At 38.8% G+C, this 24556-nt stretch overlaps 1 protein-coding gene across 1 annotated transcript in view; it reads right to left on the bottom strand.

The window, feature by feature from the left end:
- Nucleotides 1–977: 977 nt before the first annotated feature.
- EHD4 (EH domain containing 4) overlaps nt 978–24556 on the bottom strand; it is a 57799-nt gene continuing 34220 nt past the window's right edge. The window contains exons 4-6 of the mRNA XM_073348662.2: nt 17864–18276; nt 11387–11551; nt 978–7052 (exon numbers count right to left, since the gene is read on the bottom strand). Coding sequence (XP_073204763.1) covers nt 6516–7052; nt 11387–11551; nt 17864–18276 — 1115 coding nt within the window. The 3' untranslated portion in view covers nt 978–6515. The remainder of the gene's footprint in view (nt 7053–11386; nt 11552–17863; nt 18277–24556) is intronic.

The following is a 24556-nucleotide window of genomic DNA, read 5'->3' as shown; positions in this document are numbered from 1 at the left end:
TCCTCCTTCCCCTCTCTCCACTCTTCCCGACCAGTGTCGTAATTCTTTTTAAAGAATGGCAAAGGATATGTGAGGTGGAAGGGCGGGGAGACGCTTTTGATGGGTTCACAAGTTGCTGGACTGTAACTTTTTAGACCCAGATAGTGCAGTGTATTGATCTCACAACAAAGTCCAGGTATTCTTGGTTCTTTTGTCTGCATTGCTTTGGCAGTTATTTTCTATTAAAAATTACATAAAATAAAAAAATAAAAAAGTTGAAATGGAACAGTTAAAATGAGATGTTTTGACCTTATCGAAATGAAGCGCTTTGTTTCAAAATAAAATTTGGGCAAAATCAACATGTTTCATCTGAAAATTTGACCGGCTCTATTCATTATCCATGTTGAAAGTGCCACGAAGCGGCAGCCTGCACACAGAGGAGTGGAAAGAAGGCTGTGTCACAACCTTTTCACTAACAAAACTAGAAAGAGAAAATGAATGACAGCAAGTCACTGAGGGACCAATCCTGCTCTTCTCTTCAGCAGGTAGGGAAGGTCCCAAAGCAGTGGAACAATTATGGTTCCATTGTGTCACAGGGAGTTGAGATTTGGAGGCTACACACAGTGGTGATTTGCAGCCCAGGTCCACTATGTATCTGTACACAGAAAGGTCAGCGGTAAGGCAGGTGTAGGGCTGGAGGATCAGCAGCTATTCAGATCCTGTTTTCCTTCTACGCTGCAGTAGACTGCAGTAAAAGATTCTTCCCATTTTGCCCCAGTGAATCTCCATAGCCAAGATACTCAGGGAAAGTGCTAGGATGTGCAGTTGCCCAATTGCAGAGATAATACAAATGTAACACATTCACACCAGTACAACTGCTTCTAAAGTCTCAATTTCTATTAAACAAAACAATATTCTATCATAAAAATAAAGTGATTTTATAACCTGCCGCATAAATTACATAGAGGATCCACAAAAACAACGGGGAGTCCTTGAGGCACCTTAGAGACTAATGAATTTATTTAAAGAATAAGCTTTTGTGGGCTAGAACCCAGTTCATCAGATGCATGGAGTGGAAAATACAGTAGCAAGTATAAATACACAGAAGATCAGTGTCACTATTAAACATAACAAGGTATTTGTACAGACCCGGGGCTAGATTCAGCCCTGACATAAATGGGCACAACCCCACTGAAGTTAATGGAGATGCATAAGGACTGAATTTTGCCCTTAACTGATTTGGAGTTTTGGGGATGGGGAGGTGACTAAACTGTATTAAGGAAGGAATAGTAATGAAAAACAGATTGAGTGTTCAAGAATAATTAACTAGAGCAGGGTACCCTTGATACAAGGGTCTGAAAGCCTGTCTGGGTAAAGTAGCGTCACCATTCTGTCACAGTCTAAAATGGCTCCATCGATTTCACACAGAGCAGAATCCTGGTAACGCTCAGGTAGTTCCTTCTCAAAGCACAACTTCACATGTAGGATTGGAGAATGCATTAGTTTAAGTTGAAAACAGTCTGGACCAGCAGATTTTAAGAAAGATATTATTGTATCCATTTCCCTTGCTCTTTGGTATCCTTCTTACCTAAAAAGAAATGTACAATCTACAACTCTGTTCATGAAAACACCCATGGACCAAATCCTGCAGTCCATTCTCAGGCAAAACTCCCATTGACTTTGTGCTAGAAGGGACTTTACTACTGAGAACCCCATTAAACCTGGAAGTAGTGCAAATCACATCATTAATAGAAGGCAATTCTCTCTCTTGCTACCAAACACGCCTCTTTATGCTCCGTTCCCCTGACTGCAGCCCATGTAACATGACAGTATCAGAAGTGCCTGCCTCCCACATGCAGGGGACTGAAATAAAAGGAAGAAGTGAAGCTCCTCTTCAGTAAGGGAAGGGTTTGTTTTCCATCTCACGTCCCCCAAACACTGGAGGAACCCTAAAAACATGCTGTCCTGCCATAGCTGAGGTGAAAGAGGAGAGAGCAAGCATGAAGTACTCAGACAATGTGTGTAAGGCTATGATCAGCTCAAAGAGGAAACAAGCATGGAAAAGCAGACAGGAAAAGAAAAATAAACTGTTTCCCTCAAAAGGATAAGTAAAGAGAAAGCTTTGCTAAGAAAGTAGGTTTCAGGCCACAAACAGGGTAGCATTAAAGGGCCCAGAAATGCAAAGGGTCATTTATACAGTTGCTTTGAGGAAGTCAACAAGTTGCCTTGGTGACACAGAAGCAGCAGGGAATAAAACACAAGTCAAAAGGAACAGAAATCATTGCCCCCTGCAGGACAATGGAGTTATTTTCCCATACATGCTCCAGTAATCTTTAATTTTTCTGATAATTAGCATAGCCAACATAAACAGTTTTGAACAGCTTTTTGTTCTCAGGGTTTGTCAACAAAAATGAGTATATGTTTCTCATGTACACCATGAGAGACAAGGCAGAGGGCACACTGGATTCATCAGGCCTAACACCAGGTCAGAAGAACATGTATAAAAGAGGAAAGGAACAGAGGTAATTTCAATTGGAAACCTGAGCAATCCTCACAAAAATATCAAAAGAAAACTGGAGAAATTTTTTTTTCAAAGCATTAAGAGTCAGCGGCAAAGAAAAGGTAAAGGGGAATTATGAACAAAGCAGAATACCTGAGAATCTTCAACTGGAGACTTTGGGTACAGGTAAACACAAAAACCTACTTGATGGAAGACGCGCCAAGATCCCTGAAAAAATGTAAGTCGTCTGAAAAACTGAATATCATAGAAGGGACTTATGCAACTTTACACAGACCTTCAAAGCAGCTGGAAGTGATACAGAGAACCAGAGACACACGTAAGATATTCAGTCTTGGTAAAATGGTTAAAGAGCTAATGGTGTATGACCGTGGCAATCCTGAGAAAATTCCCATCCTCTCCCACCCCGTCTCCACAACCTAGTGATGACTGTAGTTGGAGTAGTGTATTCAGTATTATATTTAAGATATCAGCAAGCATATTTCAGAACTCCAGATCACACTGGTTGGCTAGGGTTAATGTGAAAGCCTCAGAGAACATAGAATGGGGCAGATGAAAGCACAGTCAGCACATGGGCAGAATACAGATTGGAGACTTCTGGCAGAGATTTCTGGTAACACGCTATGCCTATATAAGATCTTACAAACTCACTGGAGAGCTTTCAGACTGTTGTTGCTACAGTCAAGAAGAATGAACTTCCTTTTCCAAAGACCAAGGCATCAGATGGACTCTGGGGCAAGGATGTATGAGAGCTTATGCACCAACAACAAATAACCTTATGGCTGAACTGATCCAGAAGAGGGTTTGTCTCCAGCCAAAAAACCAATAGTAATATTTCAATATCAACAAACATGTATCTAATTACTTTTGGAAGAGTTGCTTTGAATTAGGTACTCAGTTGTAATTGCTGTGTATAACCACAGGCTAATGAAATAGTGTGTATGGATTTAACATATAAATTAACCTGAGACCCTGAAGTACTACTTTTCAGTTTTACACAGACGTGCTAAGAGATTTGAGATGTTTGGTTTGTTTAACAAAAAATACTAGCAGTATCAAACAAACAGTCAAGTGGTTGCTGCTGAAGAGATGGTTGACAGACAGCCCTCTCTCACTTATAAAACTGAGTGAATGTAATATACCTAACAGTTGATTACAAAAAGCATCTCATTCATTTGTGAATAAATTAGATCAGTTCTTTGAAATATCTTAGCGGTTCCTAAATCAACTTAAGAAAGAACCTTCTAATGGAATATTTACAATTAGCACACAGATATAGGAATGGATAACTATTTATTGGCATATATACCATAAGACCTTACTATAGCTGTAAGCTAGAGATATGCATAAAGATGGATTAAAATTTTTGCTTCCATTTGGTGTGTTTTTTAATATTGTGTATGTCTTTAGACTTCATATTACATGTTAGTGTAGTAAAGACGGGAATATATTGTTAAACTGCAGCAAAGAATAACACTAAGCTACATTAAATGATTAAAAACAATCCAATGGAGGGTGTACTGTTGTGCAATACAAACTCATGGTGAAGTTTCAATCAAGGACCCATGTCTAAGATTTGGTCTGACTGCTCAGGGATGCATGAATTCTGTAGAAGGCATATGGAAGAGCTACTAGATTGATCAAAAGTATTGAAAGAACTGAAGTAAGTGGCTAAGTTGAAGAGCTTGAATGTATACAAGCTTGAGAAAAAAAGCTATGTAGGGGAGGATCTTCTTAGAGCATTTAAGTACTTAACACGGACATTCCTGAAAATTATAAATTTCAACCAACTACACTCAGGAAATAGGGAACCGGTGAGGAGATGGAGGGAGGCTGTACAACACATCACTGGAAGGTATATGCTGAGTGCTCAAAGTTAGCAATGAACTGTCAAGGCTTCTGAAAATTCTGCTATAATGTCATTGCTATTCAGACATGAATAAATGAATCTGCCTACTTAGTTACTCTCAGGAAATTCTCCCTTCCTCACCCAATAGGTTAGTCAATCACTCTTTGGATTGGTCTGTCCCAGAAGGTACTTCCAGAATCTACCTTTCTTGGATTCAAGGGGAAAAAGTGCTCAAAATTACAGTACTTTTGATACCTATAGTCTTTTATGCTATATATGTATTATAAGGTGATTCCCACTCACATGCACATAAACTAAACTAACTACCAAGTTTGGAAGGAATTGTTGTTCTATCCCCCACTCCCCGTGCAAAAAGAAAAAGCATATTAAAATTAATGGGGATGGAGAATCACTTTCCTCTGGAGAACTGAGAACAGGGATGTTCGAATCAGTTGTGTGTATCTCACATGATCAATATTCTTTGATTGTACAATTGGGAAGGATGGTGAAGTGAAGTGAAGTGTTGGTGCACTTCTTTCCTTCCCAAATATTTATTTAATAAATTAACAATGCTCTAAGGCAGTGCTACTCAAAGTGGTGGTCCGCAGACTCCGCGAGCCATCGGTTGCCGATCTGTGCGCACATTGGAAAAACAAATTGCCGGTCCCTCACATCAGATAGCTTGAGAAGCACTACTCTAAGGGACCAATTCCAGCTTTTGTGAAAGTCAGTGGAAAGACTCCTGTTAACTTCAGTGGAAGCTGGCTTGGCCCTTTAGTGGCCTACCTTCTGAAGATGATGCTACAGTAGGAATGGAACATTTTTTTCTACATTTGCCAGCTTCCCTTTAACAAAGGAAAGAATTCAAAATTCTGCTGAAATAAAAGAAACTAAAAAGAATACTTGGACATAAAGATATCCATATAATTGGTTGTAAACCTTGAGTGTAAATCCTAAGAGAATTTATCAAGCCACCTGAACATGCACACTGAATACACCAGACCCTTGCTAGAATGTGCGTCTATATAGCGCAAATTTGCATATAATACGGTCACGGCCATGGATCCCAAATTTAATTACTTTAATTGCAATTAATTTTAACGCAGTCCCCGTGTTAACACGGTACCACACATGGATCCCAAATCCCTCATTCTAGTGAGGGTCTGGTGTATCTTGAAAAGAAGTTTAATACAACACAGCCTTCCCTCATGATTTAAAACAAGGCTTCTGTTTCTGCTTAAACATGTGAATTCCCTTGCTTCCAAGAACCAGGACCAAACAGTGCTATAACTGGAAAAGTTCAGGAATTTACACCAAACAATGTGCAAAGCAGCTAAACAGAAATCTCGAAATTCCCACCCCCAACACAGTGGGGATCCAAATCTTTTTTTAGCTGATGAGTCAGTTGCACATTATTTTATGCACAAAGCAAAAGGAAGCATCTCTTCTGTTTACCACAATGCACAGTTGACAGATTTAAACAGTTTTAATATATTGCAGATTTTAAAAAATAATCTCTGGTAAAAATTCTTTTCTTTCTGCTCATGTCCTGAACATTCTTACAAAAAGTTCTACCCATGTCCCCCTTCCTTCTCACAAGTTATTATTATTAAAATCAACAGCAATACATGAAGGCAAACTCCTTTGTATTTCTTCCTTTTCTAAAGCTAGGGATACGGACTTACACAAAGGCACCTAAAGTATCTTTATTAAACAAATCTATGCCTTCTAGAAACAGGTGAGTTTGAGCTTTAGCGTTTCCCTCCACTTGCTAAACAGTTTGGGGAGCTTTGTGTTTTCTAGGTATTCATGTTTAGTATATGATTGTAGGTGTGGTCTACCTCGTTTCTGCTTTTTGGTTGTAAATACAGTGAGACATGGACAGCGTGATTCTCAGAGAAAGCTTTGCTATCTTAGCAATGTAAGGTGTGGAAGTAGTTACAAAAGGCACTTGTGATAAACCTGTCTCAGTGAAGGTCAACCAGAGCTATTACACAAGTAACCTCTGTACTATGCTGCTGGTTCCAGTAACTTGTGTGAAATCTGATACGTGATTTAAAGATTGCCTCTAAACCTAATGTTAAGCCTTGATGGTTCAACTCATCTGTAAAAAGATTCAGAGTGCTTTCAATTCCCTCCATCCCTCACTTAATCTCCTCCCTGTGTTTTTCACTCTGACACCTGCAAAGGTTTCCTGTGTGATGGTGGCACCAGATGAAGTGGTAGGATGCTGGGCAGTTCATACCCATCCAGTTTAATCTTGATAAGATGTTTTGCCAGTGCAAACTCCTCCTCGTCCAACATGCCGTCATTATCACAATCTGCAAGTTTCCAGATTTTCCCCAAAACACTGTTCGGCAGTTTGGAGTTCACCATTTCCTTCTTTGCATTGACCCCAGAGATTTTGCCATTGATTGGTGACAGAGTGTAGAAGATCTCATCATATACAGGTTTATCTTTGGCAATAACCCATTCCTCCTCATCAGCTCCTTCCCTGGCACCTTCCCCATATCCTTGGTCAAAGGGCCCTGTCATGGTGCCATCAAAGGCTCCACCATGCACCATCTGTGTAGGCATGTTGATTTCTTCCTGGCTTATCAGGCTCATCAGAGGGGCGATTTTATTGGCCAACATGTTATCCACAGCTTCAATCAGCTTTGGTTTCAGAGAATGAAATTTAGAGAAGTCATAGTTCTCCAGCTGTTCCTGTCAATAACAAAACACGCATACCAATGATTAAACAAAACATTTGCAAAGGTTTCATTGATGAAAACTTTTAGAGCAGATTCTGTTGAAGGAACTCCTTCAAATGAGATGTCTGTCTGCAGAGGTCTCATTTGAAACAGTTCCCACTGCAGAAACTCAAAACTAAACCCACTTGAAAGAGAAACAAAAGTTCATATTTTATATGTATACCCTCATACACTGATCAACCTTAAATTCAAAAGTCTAAGCATAATTTTCCAATGAATCCGTTATATATCCTTCCCTAATAAAATAGGTTTACAACATTTTTCTCAAGAAACAAATACTTTACAAAAAATTGTCAGTTGATATATAATGTTAACTGACAAAGTTTTCCATTTAGTAGTATTCCTCATAAGAAAATATTTAGATATGAAAATCAATAAGGAATTACATCACAGGAAGAGAGTGAGGTTCACCAGTAAGGCCCCAACCTTGCAAACACTTACGAATCCTCTGAAAGTTAAAAACATGAGTCAAAATATTTGCAGCATCAGGGCTCAATTTTGTAACAAACCTTTTTGTCAGTGGCTAAGGGAATGAAGGGGAAGCGTAACCTGGGAGTACAAATTCACTGTGCATAACAAATTTTATTTAGGCCCATGTCTCTTAAGAGTAACTTAAAGATGTTCTGTAGCACTTTTTTCAGTTATAAGCAGAACCTCCCTCAAGCTAGAGTCAATTTCCCCCCCTGCCCCAACTTCTACAACTCAAATAACTGATTTCATTTACAATTTCATAATCTTTTTTTATCAGGCAAGTTAAGGACTAAATGTCATACCTAAGTTCACTGAACTTCCCTGTTTTTTGTCATATCTTTAATGTTAAAACAGGTTTTAGGTAATGTAATAGATACTTATTGGACACTACCATGTACAATAATAACAATCTCCTTATTCCCATACCAGCAATACTAATGTTTTAATACAGTCCTACTTGGGCCTTCCTACTCAGCTATAACTCCCACTGATTTCAGTGGGAGTCCTGCCCACGTAAGGTATGAGAGATCAGGCCCTTGTTGATGTACATTTATGGCGGAGATAAAGCTATTAAAATATTTCAGGCTGCTATGAAATGTTGCTATCTAATTAGCTGTCATTTCAAATGCTTAGCACAAACATGCAAGTGAAAATGAAAATGGCAAAGAGCAAAGATTCCTGAGGGCATTTGGCAACAAGGCCAGCTAGGAACAGCTTGTCCTCACTGATCTAGTGACAAGTGTCAAGTCAAAGTCTCAGTTCCCTAAAAGGAATAGCCCCTGGGTATTATTGGTAGCAAAAGTGACATCTAGTTTGCCAACCTCTGTTTTTTAGCAGGGCAGGATAGGAAAACTCCATAGAAATACAAGGAAATATACATCGGCAACTTTTATGACCCCAACTGTCTAACTTATATACATAATGGTTATATTTAGCTCCAGAAATGGTTACATTATGTTTTTATTTCTACACCTATTTCAACCAATAGACTTGATCTTGCTCATCAGAACAGAGAAAGTGGGCAAGATTTTATGTAAAGATAATTGTTGCTAACAGAACACGGCAGTACCATGCACTCACACATTATGCTCTGTCACAACAAACATATCCAACAAGTGATAGCATTTAGGAGCTAAGTTTCTTGCACAGTAAAGCTGAATTTAAAATGTCAGCTTAGTAATCAAATTTTGCTAATAAACGCAATACACGAATAAGAGAAATCCTACATGAAAAGTGTTAGTACTTTGAGTAATGTCAGCATAGATACCCCACACCTGGATGTGCATATGTTCTATGCACTGCAATCAGAACCTTCTAAAAAGCTGTATGTCATGGTACTGAAAGTTCAGATCCAAGGTACTATAACCAGCTGTAGCCCTTAATAACTTTATTTCCTTCAAGTTGCTGAAGCAAAGAAGCCAGAAATCTGTGCCTCCTGTTTGTCATGGTATCAGCTGGTGCTATTCATGTAGTTTCTCGTAAATATTCACGTAAATAGTTAGATTTGTTATCTATTTGTTGATTTAAAATTAGTGAATAACAGTTTAGATTTAGGTCCATGTCTTTACAGTCTCTTAGTACCAGAAGTATACCTGTTCTATTGGTACTCATTTAAACATATCTGGTACCAAAAAGAGGGCTGACCTATTAAAAGAAGAAAAGTTGGATTTTAAAATAGTGCCCATCTTGCTGTGGCAAGATCTTGGTAACTGACTTAACATTTGAAGTGTCTTGGGGACACTTGCTGAGGGAGGTACACAATTTGTTCCATGTCATGCACTTGGGATGAATAGGGGTGAAATCCTGGTCCCATTCAAGGCAATGCCAAAGCTCCCATTTACTTCAGTAGGGCCAAGATTTCAATCTAGGAGTCGAGATTTCAACCTACGAACAGTAGTTTTCTACTATAACTTTCCCCTTCCCCTCTCCCCTCCCGGCAACCTCAGCCACCTGTTAAACGCTGATAAATTGCTTTGACAAATCATGGCTAACTCACGGCTTCCCTGCTCCATACAACTCTGGAATCTAGTGGTGCTGACTCACATTTCTTAAAACATGTGTGCACACAAAATTAATTATACACTTGCAAGCTGGCAAGACCAAAAGACTATCGGTTTCCTTTAAATCAATCTATTTGGCTGGAATTCATTCACTATTACCTGCTACAAAGTCTGTACTGATGAGTTTAGTTTCAGGAAGCAAAGATCAACTCAGTCAGCTAGAAGAAAAGGAGTACTTGTGGCACCTTAGAGACTAACCAATTTATTTGAGCATAAGCTTTCGTGAGTTACAGCTCACTTCGTCGGATGCATGGTTAGTCTCTAAGGTGCCACAAGTACTCCTTTTCTTTTTGCGAATACAGACTAACACGGCTGTTACTCTGAAATCAGTCAGCTAGCCACACTGTTCTTTCCCTAGCATGAACGTGTGTGTGAGAAATCACTTGTCAGGACTTTGCTGCCATCTGCTGCTGAGACTTAGGAAAATACACCAGTCATTTTTCAAACACTAAGTCCCACTGAAGAATTCATTTTAGTAACAAGCCAGTCTCAAGTGTTCTACTTTGTTATTTGCCTGTTTTCGAACTCCATGATCAATGATTGCCTAGCAAAAAGGAGATTGTACTCTTCTGCTTTTCTTTATATAAATCCTTCCTTAAAGTCTACCTTTTCAAGCAGTCACCCCTCCCTCCTGATTAATTATTCCTATAGTGTCCAACTCCTGAACTATGTCTTGAGTTTTCCTTGTTTTACTGCTCATACAACTTACTGGTTTCTAAATTAACTGCAGCCACTCAGGAAAGAAACCTGAACATCACTGTGGACAGCTCAATAAAAATCTCTGCTCAATACATAGTAGTGGTCAAAAAAAAAAAAAAAAAAAAGCAAACAAAAATGTTAGGGTGTATAAAGGATAGGATAGAAAGCCATTCTGAAAATATTATGCTGCCATTACATACATCAATGGTCCACCTTCATTTGGAATACCATGCTCACTTCTGGTCACCCTATCTCGAACACAGATATAGCAGAAATTGAAGAGATCTCAGAGAAAAATGGTGAAAATGATTAGAGGACATGAAAAGATATGAGTAGGAACTGAAATGAATGGGACTGTTTAGATGAAATAGCAGACAAGAAGAGACACAAGAGTTGTACAGAATACTGACCAGTACAAAGAAGGTAAATTAGACACTCATATTTACATGTTAACATAACATAAGAGAAAGGGGACAGTCTATAAAACTGAAAGGCAGTAAGTTTAAAAGTGATAGAATGTTGTTTAATTTGTTTTTTATGCAATGCACAATTAACTTGTAGAACTCATTGCCATAAGAAACCATTGAGACCAACAGCACAGTAGGATTAAAAAAAGAAGGATCAGACATGTATATGGATAATGAACATCCACAGTTACATTTAATAGGATTTTTTAAAATAATGGATCTAAACCCTTAATTTTAGGGAACAAACCAACCACTAGTTTATTCCATAATTGTCTACAGGGACAAGATACTGAACTAGATGAAATACTGGTTTGATTTCTATGTTATTATGAGTTTAGGATACTTTTTTTCAGAGGAATTAATCCATTGGTTTCATTATTGTGACCCTAACTCATGCTAATCTAGTGAGAGACACAACAGTCAGTTTTCAATCATTATCAATTTCTGACACTTTCTTGCCACTGCTGGCAGAACCCATACTGTTGAGAGCATTATGGGAGACACTGTCGTGTTCCTACATTTGCCAGGCTTGTCAGAAGTCACTGGTTAATAGTCAGAGTACAACTGCACTTTAGTTTGAGTTAATGTACCTGCATTTTCTTGACCTCTGGGAAGTCTCCCGGCGAGATATGGTGCTCTCGTTGCAGTTGGATATAAATTTCAGGTAACCTGCTGATCAGCTCCTTCTTCTTGTTCTCTTTTCCAAATACAGATGGCATTTCCTTCTTCAGATGGCCGATAATGTAAGCATGAACCTAGAAGAAATGGATGAGGGTTGGCATTATTATGAAGAGAGTCAAAAATCCATGCCAGTATTCCTCCTTTTGGCTATAAAAGGAAATGCGAAAGATGAGTTGGGTATTAACACATCTTAGGGACAACAGATATCGACTATGGTTTATTGAGAAATATATTAAAATAGACAAACTGCTGAGCTGAAGAGGCCCTTGAGATGTAGGTGCATTTCAGGTAGCTCCTACTTTGCTGGTTAGCTCATATTTCCACAAACCCATTCGCTGCCTTCTCCCAAGCCTTTTGATGGGTTTTTGTAAAATAAGCAGATGTTCTTTAAATTTTCACCAAAAAATGCTTGAAAAGTTGAGTGCAGCTATTGAGAAGCACAGCATGACATTCTGTCAGTGTCAACAACACAGAGCTATGTGTGGGTGTCATCTGTGCCTACACAGAGCCCCACTTTTAAGTTTAATTGAAACAACTGCATCTGCCTTGCCAAATAAGTTATTTTGGGAAGAGAAAAAAAAAAAGTCCCACAAGCAATCTAAGCAATGTCAAGTGATAGGATGATCTAAGTGGAGTAAGTGAAACAACAGAAATGTGCATCACAACAGAAGAGTGAGTGCATGGTTTCTGTATTTAGGCAGCCACAAAAAGATGACAGATCATGCATCATACTGTAATAACAGTATATCTTGATTGCCTTATGAAGCATGAGGGGGGAACGCAGAATTATTCCAGCATAAGGGAAGATATTTCTTTAGTATGAATCCTAAAATGTGTTGCTGCTTACATAGCTCACTTGGGCCTCTGATCCTACATGACCATTGAAGTCAATGAGACCGCTCACAGTGTGTAGGGTTAAGCATGTGTCAAAATCTTTTCTGGATTGAGGCCTTACTTTGTAAAAATATTTTTTTAAATATATGCATAGATGTAATACACACACATACAAGCAATTATACATAGAAAAAATCCAAAATGATTTTTCACCAAAACTTAAATAATTATTTCAAAATAATTTCTAACGTTTTGATAGATTTCAAAAAGTTAGCAACAAGGGAAGTGAGGGGAACAGTGAGAGTGAAACGCAGCAGAGAGCAGCAGTGGACAGAACATAGGCATGCAAACACCATGGTGATAAGCACAGTACAAATACCTACATAGATACTACAGAATATGTTTTACAGCATTCTATGATATTCCTGAGTTCTAAGAGTTCTCGGTAGGCCACTTTTGGTATAGCTGCTTTAGTTGGAAGACTTACGTTTCTGTGTGTACTAATGAATTTTTTTAAAAAAGGTTGATTTTTGGTCCATATGACAAAGACATTATAGAAATGGACCTAAAAGCAAACTGAAAACCAAACATTCATGCACTGAGCATCCCCTCTTGTTTTATAACAAATGTCACCTTGCAATCCTCGAGAAAAAGTCACTTCACCCATAGCCTGTAGGATTGCATAGATTCCCTTCAAACCAAAACAGATTAGACACAGGTGGCATCATCTGTAGCGGAAATGGGTGTGTATGTGTGTTGAGGATGACAAGGTTCAAAAGTGAAGAGCCTAGATGCACTGTAAAGTGTCCAAGAAGATACACTGGAATCAAATGAGACATGGTTAAGAATCAAGAGTTCTGAAATGGTTAGTTTTCTTGTATAAAAAAAAAAAAAAAAAACCCCACAAAACCTTGCAATTGGCAGATCAGTTATACACTTGGGATGTAGGCCAAGAACATTCACATTCTAGGGAGTCCAAAAGAGAATTAGATACCTGACTGAATTAGCAGAAAAGACTAAACATGACCTTTTAGTTTTAGAAGTTTGACAAACTGAGCATTGTTTATAAAATTCCTGTTATCCTATAAATGTATCATTGCAGAGAACACCATGATTGTTACATTCTCAGACAGGTGACACCTATTTCTTATAGCAATGAGGAAAAAAAGAATTAGTGTATGAATGTTCACAATGTGTATATTTCAATGATTTAAACTAGTGTGCCATTATTGAGAAAGACACTGACATGAGGAATACTAATGCTGAAATATGATACATCTCTAAGTATATGATAAATGACAACTGCAAGAATCAGTTACATGATTACCAGGGGAGGGAGAAGAAGAATGAAGAATTGGAAGAATACTGCTGGGGTTGTATTTGAAATATTTTTTCTCCTTTGGCTTCATTTTGATCATCTTAAATGTGATTAATTCACTATTCCTTCAAGATCTAATGGAAGGATCATTACAGTCGAGGTCTGTGGATAGCTACTGCATTCCTCTAATCACTGACAGACCATATGCATATCAGTGTTGCTCGTACACATAAAAACAATCAAACAAAAAACACTTTGCATTTTTGTTTCCACAAACGTTTGTGTTTAAATTTTTGCACAGATGAAGGAATGGATTAAAAATTAAGATGACAACTTGCTGTATATAAATTCTAGATCTGCAGGAAGGGAGATGTATGGGTAATGCACCCTTCTAACACAATACCAATTTATAACAGCCATACAGGATTTAATAGATTTATATATGGACAAAGCATCTAGAAAAAATATGGAACTGCAAGTTTGAAAGGCACAATTACTACAATCCTGCACTTTTATTCCAACTGATTACAGTTGCGTAAATATCACGTGTTTCATAATATAAGAATGTTTCCATCTTCAAAATATTTTATAAGTAATACCTAACACCCTTGTGGCTTTGAAGTGACACTAGAAAGGAATGATAAGACCCAGAACTTGACAGTGAGATGGGAATTCACTTGTTTTATTTTTGGATGTGTTACAAGTTTCAGGACAGACAGGGAAGGTGTTGCGGGTATCTGGAGAAACAGACCAAGATAAAATACTTCACAATGATTTGTTCAAAGAAGAGTGTGCAGCTCTGCAGTTTCTGAATGACAGCTATTTTAAGATCAGCTAGGACTGAGACATATTACACTGCTGTTGCTTGTTCTATGGATAAGCAGCTGACTTTCTTTTCCATGGCTGTCAATTCAGTACATTCAATGAACACTAATTTCACTTTAAAAAAAATTCAATTTCATCCATTTTTATTTTGTATTTAAACAGAATTTCTGTTGATTAAGAGTCATCTGCTCCTGATGCTTCTCAGTCATCACAATCAATTACTTTGGAAGCGATTAGTATGCCAATAAGATTGATGAAATCAGATGAGAACTGCAGGAAGGACATATTAACTTTTAAGAAACAAATATTAATAGAAACATGGTATCAAAATGGAATTTTAAATAATGATTGACAATTGTTTCTAAAGATATTTTTTTCAAAATATTGCAGGCAATATCAGTAGTCCTAGTCCCCAATTTTCCACATCACAAACTCATTTCACTAAGGGCTTGCCTCCACAGGAAAGTTTTACTGTATAGTCAATTAAACCATACAGGTACATTGGCATAAACCGTCCACACAGACATTCTTATTCCAGTGTAAGAGTGGCTTTTTCTTTGGTTTAGTTTCCCAAGAGACAAACTGATAAAAGGCCCTCAGATACTGTAATAAGAATGTTTACGCAGGATGTTAGACCAGTATAACTATACTACTGGTTCAAAATCACACCTTAGCCTACACAGGTATAATTTACCCATGCAGACAAACCCCAAAATACTATCATCTGCATTGTACGTCACAGAAATATTTAGTAAGTAGCAAATTTCCTCTGCAATAGCTTCAATGTTATTTGATTTTTCTTCCTTTCCATTTTTCACCAAAAATTTTTTTCAAATTATTTGTCTGCTGAAATTTAGAAAAGGAAAGGTGCTGATTAGTCAACATTCCCTAGGGCTTTGCAGAAGAATAGAATATCAGAATACTTTTGCTACTATTCTATCTGGAATTTTAATACTATACAATAAAGGAAGTCTACTAAGGAAGAGAAGGAAATATTTAGAGGAAACCATTTAAAACACAGCAATTGAAGTTTATCCAGGTTGGGCCTAGACAGGAAAGGACAGCAGAAGCTAGTGTCATTAAGTAGGGACTTTGAAGATTAGCGTAAGTAATAATCAGAAAGCTTTAAAATGATAAACAAGCAATCTGGTGACGATTCTAAGAGCTTTGCAAGTAAGAGGCTAGTTTGAAGGATAATTAGAGGCCTAACAAAAAATTAAGTACACATTTTCAATAGGCAATCTAAATAAAAATCAAATACTGCCAAGCCTAGATATATGGACACAAATCAAGTAGCTACTGCAAGGAGCGGTTACCCAATTAGCACATGCAAATACTATTTTCCATAGTTTAAAACAGAGGATAATGTTGGTAGGGCATTTGCCCTGAAAGGACCTCTTAGAATTCACTTCCTCTCTGGTCTGTCAGAGACTAGGATTTCTTCTGGAAATGATGCTAAGCCCACCTTTAGCTGAGTATGTGGGAAGATGATGGGTTGGGAATACAGAAGGTTTAATCTGCGGATATTACTTTTATTGTTGAGTTGGCTTGCACAACAGTAATATACAGGCAGATCTGTTAAGTAAAGGAATGTTTTTTAGTTTCAATATGGCAGTATTACAGCGGAGTCGCATCATACGCGCATTTAACTTAAAAACAAATTCAACTATACACGCTTGGCAAAAAAAAAGAAAAACAACAAGATAAATAGTGCAAGCGATTCTGCCCACCATTCCAGAGTGAGCGTGAGATGGGAGACGTGAATCTGCTGTTCCCTCAGTCAGTCTCAGTACCCACGTGCGTCTCACAATATGAGCATCTCGCCATGCTAAGTGTGATTCTAGTGTTTAAAGATACGTATTTTTCGTACAACATGGCCCCTAAACGCAAGCCAACTACTTCATCTGGTGCTCAACCGAAGAAACAGTGATCTGTTCCAACGCTGGAGGAAAAACTGGCTGTGCTGGACTTATTCAGAGATGGTATGTCAGTCTCCAATGTGACATGTAAATGTGGCCACAACGAATCTAGCATCCGTGCCATCAAGATTCGAGAGAGAGAAATTCGTCAAGCTGTTGCATCAAGTGCTCCAATAACTACTAAGGTGACAAGCCAGGTGAGTGATAAGACTTTAGTGAAGACTAAAAAGGCATTAAACTTATGGCTGGAAGACATGAACCGTAAACATGTGCCTATCGATGGCAACACGTTGCAAGAAAAAGCTCATAGCCTCTACGCACTATTCAAACCTTCCACCGAACAGGGTCATTTTGACTATACGCGATTTTCGCCTTACGGGCTGACTTTAGAACCTAACCCCCGTGTAAGATGCGACTCCACTGTACTCCTTTTAATAGATGTGAAGTGCCAAAGTGGGGTGTGTGGCATAAAAAAAAAATCAAAATAAATTTTGATTAAGGAGAAGTTACTTCCCACCGGCAGTATGTTGGTTGGCCATGATCTAGCACCAGTGCTGTGTGCTGCCGTGTGTGTGTGAGGAAGTAAGTATCTGGGTCTCAACTGTGATCTGTGGTCCAGGAACCGCAAGTGCTGTGAAGATGGTACACTTGGCATTTTGGTGAAGGGGGCATCTTGTTTTGCTCAGTCATCAGCTGCTCTGCTTAGCAGCTGTTGATTAGCTCCAGGTAGTACATACGAATGGCCCTACTGGATCAGACCAATGGTCCATCTAGACCAGTACCCTGTCTCTGACAGTGGGTAGTGCCAGATGCTTCTAGCCATTGGAAGTTTAGGGACTCCCACAGCACAGAGTTGCATCCCTCACTATTTTGACTAATAGCCATCGATGGACTTATCCTCCATGAACCTATCTAATTCTTTTCTGAACTGTTATAGTTTTGGCTTTCACAAAATCCCATGACAGTGAGTGCCACAGGTTGACTGTGAATTGTGTTTAGAAGTATTTATTTTGTTTGTTTTAAACCTGCTGCCTATTCATTTCATTTGGTGACCCCTAGTTCTTGTGTTATGTGAAGGTTAAATAACACTTCCCATTCACTTTCTCCACATTATTCATGATTTTACAGAGCTCTATCATATCCCTCCTTAGTCATGTTAGTAGTATGAAGTTCTCCTTATTAGAAAGGGGAGGTATCCTAGAAGATTTCAAGTCTCCTTCAAAAGGCAGAGAGAGTAGCATCCTAAAAGTACTTTTCCTTCTATGGCCTTCCGGAAGGTCCACTGATTGGCTCATCACATTACTGTTCATCTCCAACATATAATTTAACAATAATTTTTCCTTTAACTTTGTTAATTGAATCCATTTTCCAGAAAACAACTTGTTTCTGGGTGGGGAGGGAAAGACATGAGAGGAGAGAGTAAGAATGAATGAAACAAACGTAGAAAAGATTGGTCATTGAAAATAAAGTTGGCTCTATTCCTATCTTACCTTTGCAAGTCTTGCCCTCTTGATGAGATCATTGAGTTTCCGCACAGCTGCCTTCTGTGGGAGACTCTGAATGTCTCGGAAGAGATCCTGGGCTTCCACCTCAAAGAGCTTGCGGTTCTCTGTGTTTTGAAGAGGCTGGGCCCAAAAAGAACCAATGTAGACTCGCAACACCTCTGGAGTGTTAATCACCTTTCCCAGGGACCACATGAGTGCACCATAGACTCTCATCAACTGCTGGGTGTCCACCTGGTCAGCCTTGTTCAGCACCACTCGAATCTTGTCATCGTGGCCTCGGAATGATTTAATAGCCTCCGAGAACTCATCGGAAATATCCAGTTTATGGGCATCAAAGAGGAGGATGATGCGGTCAACCCGCTCAGCAAACCACTGGAGGACCTGGCAGAAGTCATAGCCTGAAGAGAGAGAATACCATAGGATGTCACTAAATTGATAATTCTTTATTAAGGATGGTTTAAAGGACCAGCTTATAACCCAGCAGTAGCAGTTTAAACTCAATTCCTAACCCTAGTGTCTCAGTCCTTAGACTGGCAGCAGACTGTGTACACTCTAGGAATGAAGGACTGCACTGTAACGCTCCACAGCCCACTAAGCAGTCCAAGTCACAAGAATTTTACCCATTCCAATGGTAGCTTTAATGACAGGGTGGGTTGCAGTGAAGAAAAACGAGTGGTGATCTTTAAGACTATCTGGGACAAAAAACAAAAGGAAGTTTAAAGCAAAAACTATTTTAAAAGTCTGCTTGCACAGTTTACAACTCTTGTTGATGGCCTCGCAACAACCCAACTCACTGTCATATTACCAACAGTACTTCAGGAACTCCTCCAGGAATGACACACACAGTCTACAGAAGGAGTAATCAATTTGTGAAATGGCACTGAGTTTGGTCTGAGTGACCCATCTTACTTATATGAGGAACAGGTGAACTGGAAGCCAGTTTTCCATCCCTGTCCATCCTCTAAAATGAAAAATTACTCTGAAGGACAGTCAGAATTCAAGGATAGTGGTGAGGAAACCTGAACAGAATCCAGAATTCAGCACCCAACAGCATTCACCTTTAATCATTGGCAATGTAGGAAGCTCACCATTAAACTCTAATTTTACACCTTCAGACATTTTACAATATTGAATGCTTCTTTTACATTTACTTATGAATACAGACATCATCCAAGCATTACATAACCGTTCTGCATAGATAAGCAAAAGGTCCTTATCTTTTACTCTGTGTTATTATTGTCCCCTGTTCTCCATATTACCAATTTCTTATCTCTACGAAGCAAGTAACACAAAGAGGGAAGAGAGTACCTATTCTAAAATCATTTCATTCTCCCTGAAATAATGCCTGCTTAGTCAAGATAATTCACATCCACATCATAGCTGAAGCTGTTTGCCAGCTGTTAAAAACTTAAAAAAAAAAAAATCACAAGAAAAATAAGTGTACTGAATCATTAGCAGCTATGGTTCCAAGATGCCTGCTGTGAGCAGTAAACCCTCCAATGCCTTCCAATAGGAAATTGGCTAGAGGCAGTATCTGGGAACTCAAAGATATACATTAAAACATTTCTGTGCCAAATTCTGCCATAAAGCACATAGCAGTTGCACCAGTGGGCAGAGGTGGCCTTAAGTCTTTTATTTAAACCATTAAATCCTTAAATTTTACAAGTACAGAGTATATGAAACCAAAAACTAGAAGCTCTAAGTATTTTACTTAAAATCTTCCCAATTTTTGCCCTTAAGTCTAACTCCATTACAAATCCAGCACACTCATGCCAAATAAGATGGCAAGACTATGCTAAGAAATCTTTACTGAGCTCAAAGCAGATTCATGTCAGATTCATTAAACAGTTAAAAAAAATAAAATAAAAAAAGCAAATGCGACATCTCCCATTAAGCGGATTGCTTAGCAAGGAATACAAAATCCAATCCCTTTCCTGGTTACTCGGTCTCTTTTTTCTTACGTTTTTTCTTAAGAGTAGTCAGTTCAGGAGGAGCAGAACAAAAGCCAATGGAAAAAAAGAACACGAACAAGACAAATCCAGAAGATAATTCTTGTTACCCCAAGGTATAACATTTCATCCAAAAAGATTTGATTACTTATCAGTGTTCTTTATAAAAAATATAGAAATAATAGTAAAAAGTGAGGAAAAAACCAACACACAAACCACTTCAATCTGCAACATGAATTTCCTGTCTGAAGGATAAAATTAGGATGGGGGAGGGAGAACCACTCCTGCGTTAGGCAGAATGCCAAACTACCCAAAATATGAACTATATATCACCTACCCTAATCTGAAACATGTAGCAGCTTGATTTGGATTTTTATTAGTTTGGAAGAAAAACATTATTAAGTTATGCATTTCAATCCAAACATGATGCAAACCAGTGAATTTAAAATAGCCATTTTTAATAAAATTTAAGTTTTGCAAAGTTGACTAAGTGAACCAAGCCCTGTTAAAAGATTGGTTGAAAATTTTCCATCAAAACGGTTTTTCAACAGAAAACTGAGTACTGAACTAAATGAACATTGGTGGAAAGTGTTTCTTTCCCTAGAAAAAGTCAACTTTGAGTTTTTGGTGAAAAAACATTTCACCTTTCCGTTTTTCAATGAAAATAATTTTCATTTTCTGTGGTAAATAAACCCATTTTCTGACCATCTCTAGCAGTTATACAACTTTGGTATAACCATACTAGAAATCTCAGCCATGGTTAAACATTTCAGCCAAATATTTCTAGCACTTTTTTTTTTTAATCTCTTGTTTCACGGAGGCCAAATTAACTATCTTGCTTTATGTGAATTATTGTAGTATGGCCACAGACAGCACTTGCTCCAGTCATTGTCACAATGTGCAGGTGCAGCACACATCCCGTAATTCAATTACAGTCTGTCTTTAACCAGTTCCTCAGAAACTCCACATCTAATCAGATACTTTTGTGTGACATCCATTGTTTTGGGTCTTATAACCCTTCTCTTACCTTCCATTTCTAAGTTTAACACAGTTTCTTATATATTCTTCTGGTCTTCTTTTCACATGCTCAAACCATCTAAGCCTGGATTCCCTCAAATTTTCTATAATTGATACCACTTTCACACTTCCCCTAATTCATGTGTTCCAAACATGGTTCAATCTTGTAACTTACAGCATCTATTTTAACACTGTCATTTCCACTGTATTCAAGATCTGCTCCTGTCTCTTCCTCAGTGCCCAGCATTCAGTCAAACAAAAGTGCTGGCCTAATCACCATCTTGTAGATCTTACTTTTTAATGAGACATTCTCCTATTGCAGATCACTCCCCTCACGTCTCTCCGTTTAGTCCATGCCTTTCCTTTTCTACTTATAAGTTCGTCACTGAGTTCGCCATTATCCTGTACTATCAAACCTAGGTACTCGAACTTCTGTATCTATGGTAATGGCTGCCCTACTCGACTTACAGTTCCATTATCTTCCTACAAGGTATCATCAACTCTACAGACCATATACTCTGTTTTTCTGCCAATTTTCATGACATTTCTTTCAAGTATACATCTCCATCTCTCTAAATCTTCTTGCACTTCCTCTTTATTCTCCCGCATGAGCACAACATCGTCTGCAAAAAACATGTGCCATGGTGCCACTCTTTGGATGTTTTCTGTAACTGCATTGAACACCAATGTAAACACAAAGGGGTTTAGTGCTGAGCCTTGATGTACTCTGATTCTTACTAAAGACGGTTCAGTTTCTCCATCTGCCTTTCCAACTGTGATAACTAGGGCCCTACCAAATTTATGGTCCATTTTGGTCAATTTCACGGTCATAGGATTTTTTAAATCGTAAATTTCATGATTTCAGCGATTTAAATCCAAAATTTAAAGTTGGTGTAATTGTAGGGGTCCTGACCCAAAAAGGAGTTGTGGGGGGTCACAAGGTTATTGTGTTTGGGAGGGGGGTTGCGATTGTGACGTTACACTCCATATGTTATATGGAAATATGCTTATGAATGTGAATATAATGTAACTGGAATATGCTTTATGCAAAAGGTCTCTTGTAAGGTATCATTACAAAGCTTATAATCTACTGAGTGTGTTCATCCTATTTGTAGGTATGTATCATTCTGGTATCTAAAGCTAGAAATATAAAGTATAACTCCCTGAGGTACTATTGTAATTATGCAAAGTGTGAGCCATTGATGATGGTTTAGAATCTTAATCGCTACCATTAGCTAGAACAATTGGTTTTAAATGGCTCTGTTTACTTGCAAACCTCCCTGGGTACATGTGGGCCAGCCCTGGAAGAATGAAGAATAAGGTTTCACAGGACATGTGACCATGTCACAGAATACTGGAATCCATCTTAAACCTGGTGCCTGTTCCCACTCAGCCAAGAACATTTATTCCTCAGGTGCTTGAAGTGGGCATCTGGGTGCTGGAGATGGGTAACCTCGTGAGTGGTTTTCAGTTAAAGTCTGCAGCTTTGGGGGCGTGGTTCAGACCTGGATCTGTGTTGCAGCAGGCTAGCATGTCTGGCTCAACAAGGCAGGGTTCTGGAGTCCCAAGCCATCAGGAAAAATGGGCTCAAAGGTAATTTCAGCACATCAGGTGACAGTCCCAAGGAGGTCTCTATGACCGAACCTGTCACAGCGATGCTGCTACCCTTACTTCTGCACTGCTGCTGTCAGCGGTGCTGCCTTCAGAGCTGGGCAGCTAGAGAGCGGCAGCTGCTGGCCAGGAGCCGAGCTCCGAAAACAGAGCCCTCGCCAGCAGAAGCACAGAAATAAGAATGGCATGGTATGGTTTTGCCACCCTTACTTCTGCACTGCTGCTAGCAGAGCACTGCCTTCAGAGCTGGGCACCCGTCTAACAGCTGCCGCTCTCCAGCTGCCCAGATCTGAAGGCAGCGCAGAAGTGAAGGTGGCAATACCGCGACCCCCATAAAACAACCTTGCAACTCCCTTTTTGGTCAGGACTCCCAATTTAAGAAATGCTGGTCTCCCCCATGAAATCTGTATAGTATAGTGTAAAAGCATACAAAAGGCCAGATTTCACGGTGGGAGACCAGATTCCACAGTCAGTGATGCATTTTTCATGGCTGTGAATTTGGTAGGGCCCTAGATCTATATTATGGCAACAATGGGAAAATGAGTGTGTCAGGCCTGATGTCAGTTACTGTACTGGGGGGGAGAGGGCTCTCTGCCACTTAGGCTTGAAGGGCTTGTGGGTCTCAATCACCTTAAAGATATTAAACTTTTTATGAGCTGCCCTGTATAAGACATAGTACTATTTACAATTAAACATTCTTGCAATGATTTCTTTTTTAAAATGTGGGCTAGGTTCAGCATTTTTCCTGTTAACACTTGTTTGGTAATTACTTTACAATTATGGGTAAAAGCACACAAAATACCAGATTTCACAGGGGGAGAACAGATTTCACGGTCTATGATACGTTTTTCATGGCCATGAATTTGGTAGGGCCCCAGTGATAACATCACCCTCGTACATGTCCTGGATGAGTCTGATATAATCTTCAAGTATCTGTTTCATTCTCATATACCACCAGCTGACTTCTCTCGGAAGATTGACATAAGTCTTCTCAAGACTGATGAATACTACGTGTAGGGATTTTCTCTTTTCTCTATATTTTTCCACAATCCGTCTTAATGCACTGTTGACATGTCTGGCACAAATCCAAACTATCACTGAGCTTTACTCCTCTTCATAGTCTCTTATCAATAACATTCTCCCAGATCTTCATCATGTGGCTCATGCTGTTTTATATATTATATGCTATAATTCATTGCAATCATTTGCATCTTTTCACTTACTCCAAATCTAATTTTTTTTTTTTTTTGTTTTTAGCAGAACTAGACACAGAAGTTTGGGTATTTTTTAGAGCTGGAATTATCTCAAGGTGCAAAATAGCCAATTTTCTGCCTCCCTCCTCTGCACACAATTTCTAAAACCTTTGGTGCCTTAAGTATCCATCTGAATCCCAGTGAAACGAACATGCAACACTGGAAGCTATTCCCCCCCCCCCCATTCATATTAATTCTTACAGTTGTTAAACATCAAGGATTGACCTCTGAACACTACAGCAGCAAAAAAGCCATTGTATTGTCAGAGATTGCTGGAGACATAGGGAAGACACTAATTTTACATGTATCCCATGGTTCAACAGTATCAGGCAGCCAAGATTTTTCTTTTTAAAAAACTATGCCTCCCGCTTCATTTCATATTAATGTAAGCGGTTAACTGTTTATGTAATCCAGGAAGAACTGCTAAATGTGTTTTGTTGTAATTGAAATGGAAGCTTCTCCAGTGCCCCAGCTCCTTCCTTCCCTTCCACTTATTTTCTTTTCAGATCCTGTAGACAACAAACACAACATGTCTGAAATAGCTAGGCAAACATCACACCTTGTGTTACCACAGAACCGTCTCACCTGTGTTAAGGTGCCCACAGCATTCACACTTCCCCCCAGCATCACATGGCTATGTATTTACACATACTGCTGGAAATCTCCTGCAAGTCTAATGAAAGGCTAGATAGCATAATAAAGTTTATGGAATATCTTGCTTGTTCATAATGGTAGGACAATGGTGTTTTCAAATAAATCCAGCTTTGAAAAGTGCACAGAACCTAACCTTGAAAAGAGAAATGTAAACTTTTGTCCCTTTTCAAAGTTATTAGTTGCTCTAACTTGGG

The sequence above is a fragment of the Lepidochelys kempii genome, chromosome 6 (assembly GCF_965140285.1).
Source record: "Lepidochelys kempii isolate rLepKem1 chromosome 6, rLepKem1.hap1, whole genome shotgun sequence".
NCBI classification, from domain to species: domain Eukaryota; kingdom Metazoa; phylum Chordata; order Testudines; family Cheloniidae; genus Lepidochelys; species Lepidochelys kempii.
Note: the sequence above shows the minus strand (reverse complement) of the source record. Positions and strands in the feature narration are given on the sequence as shown.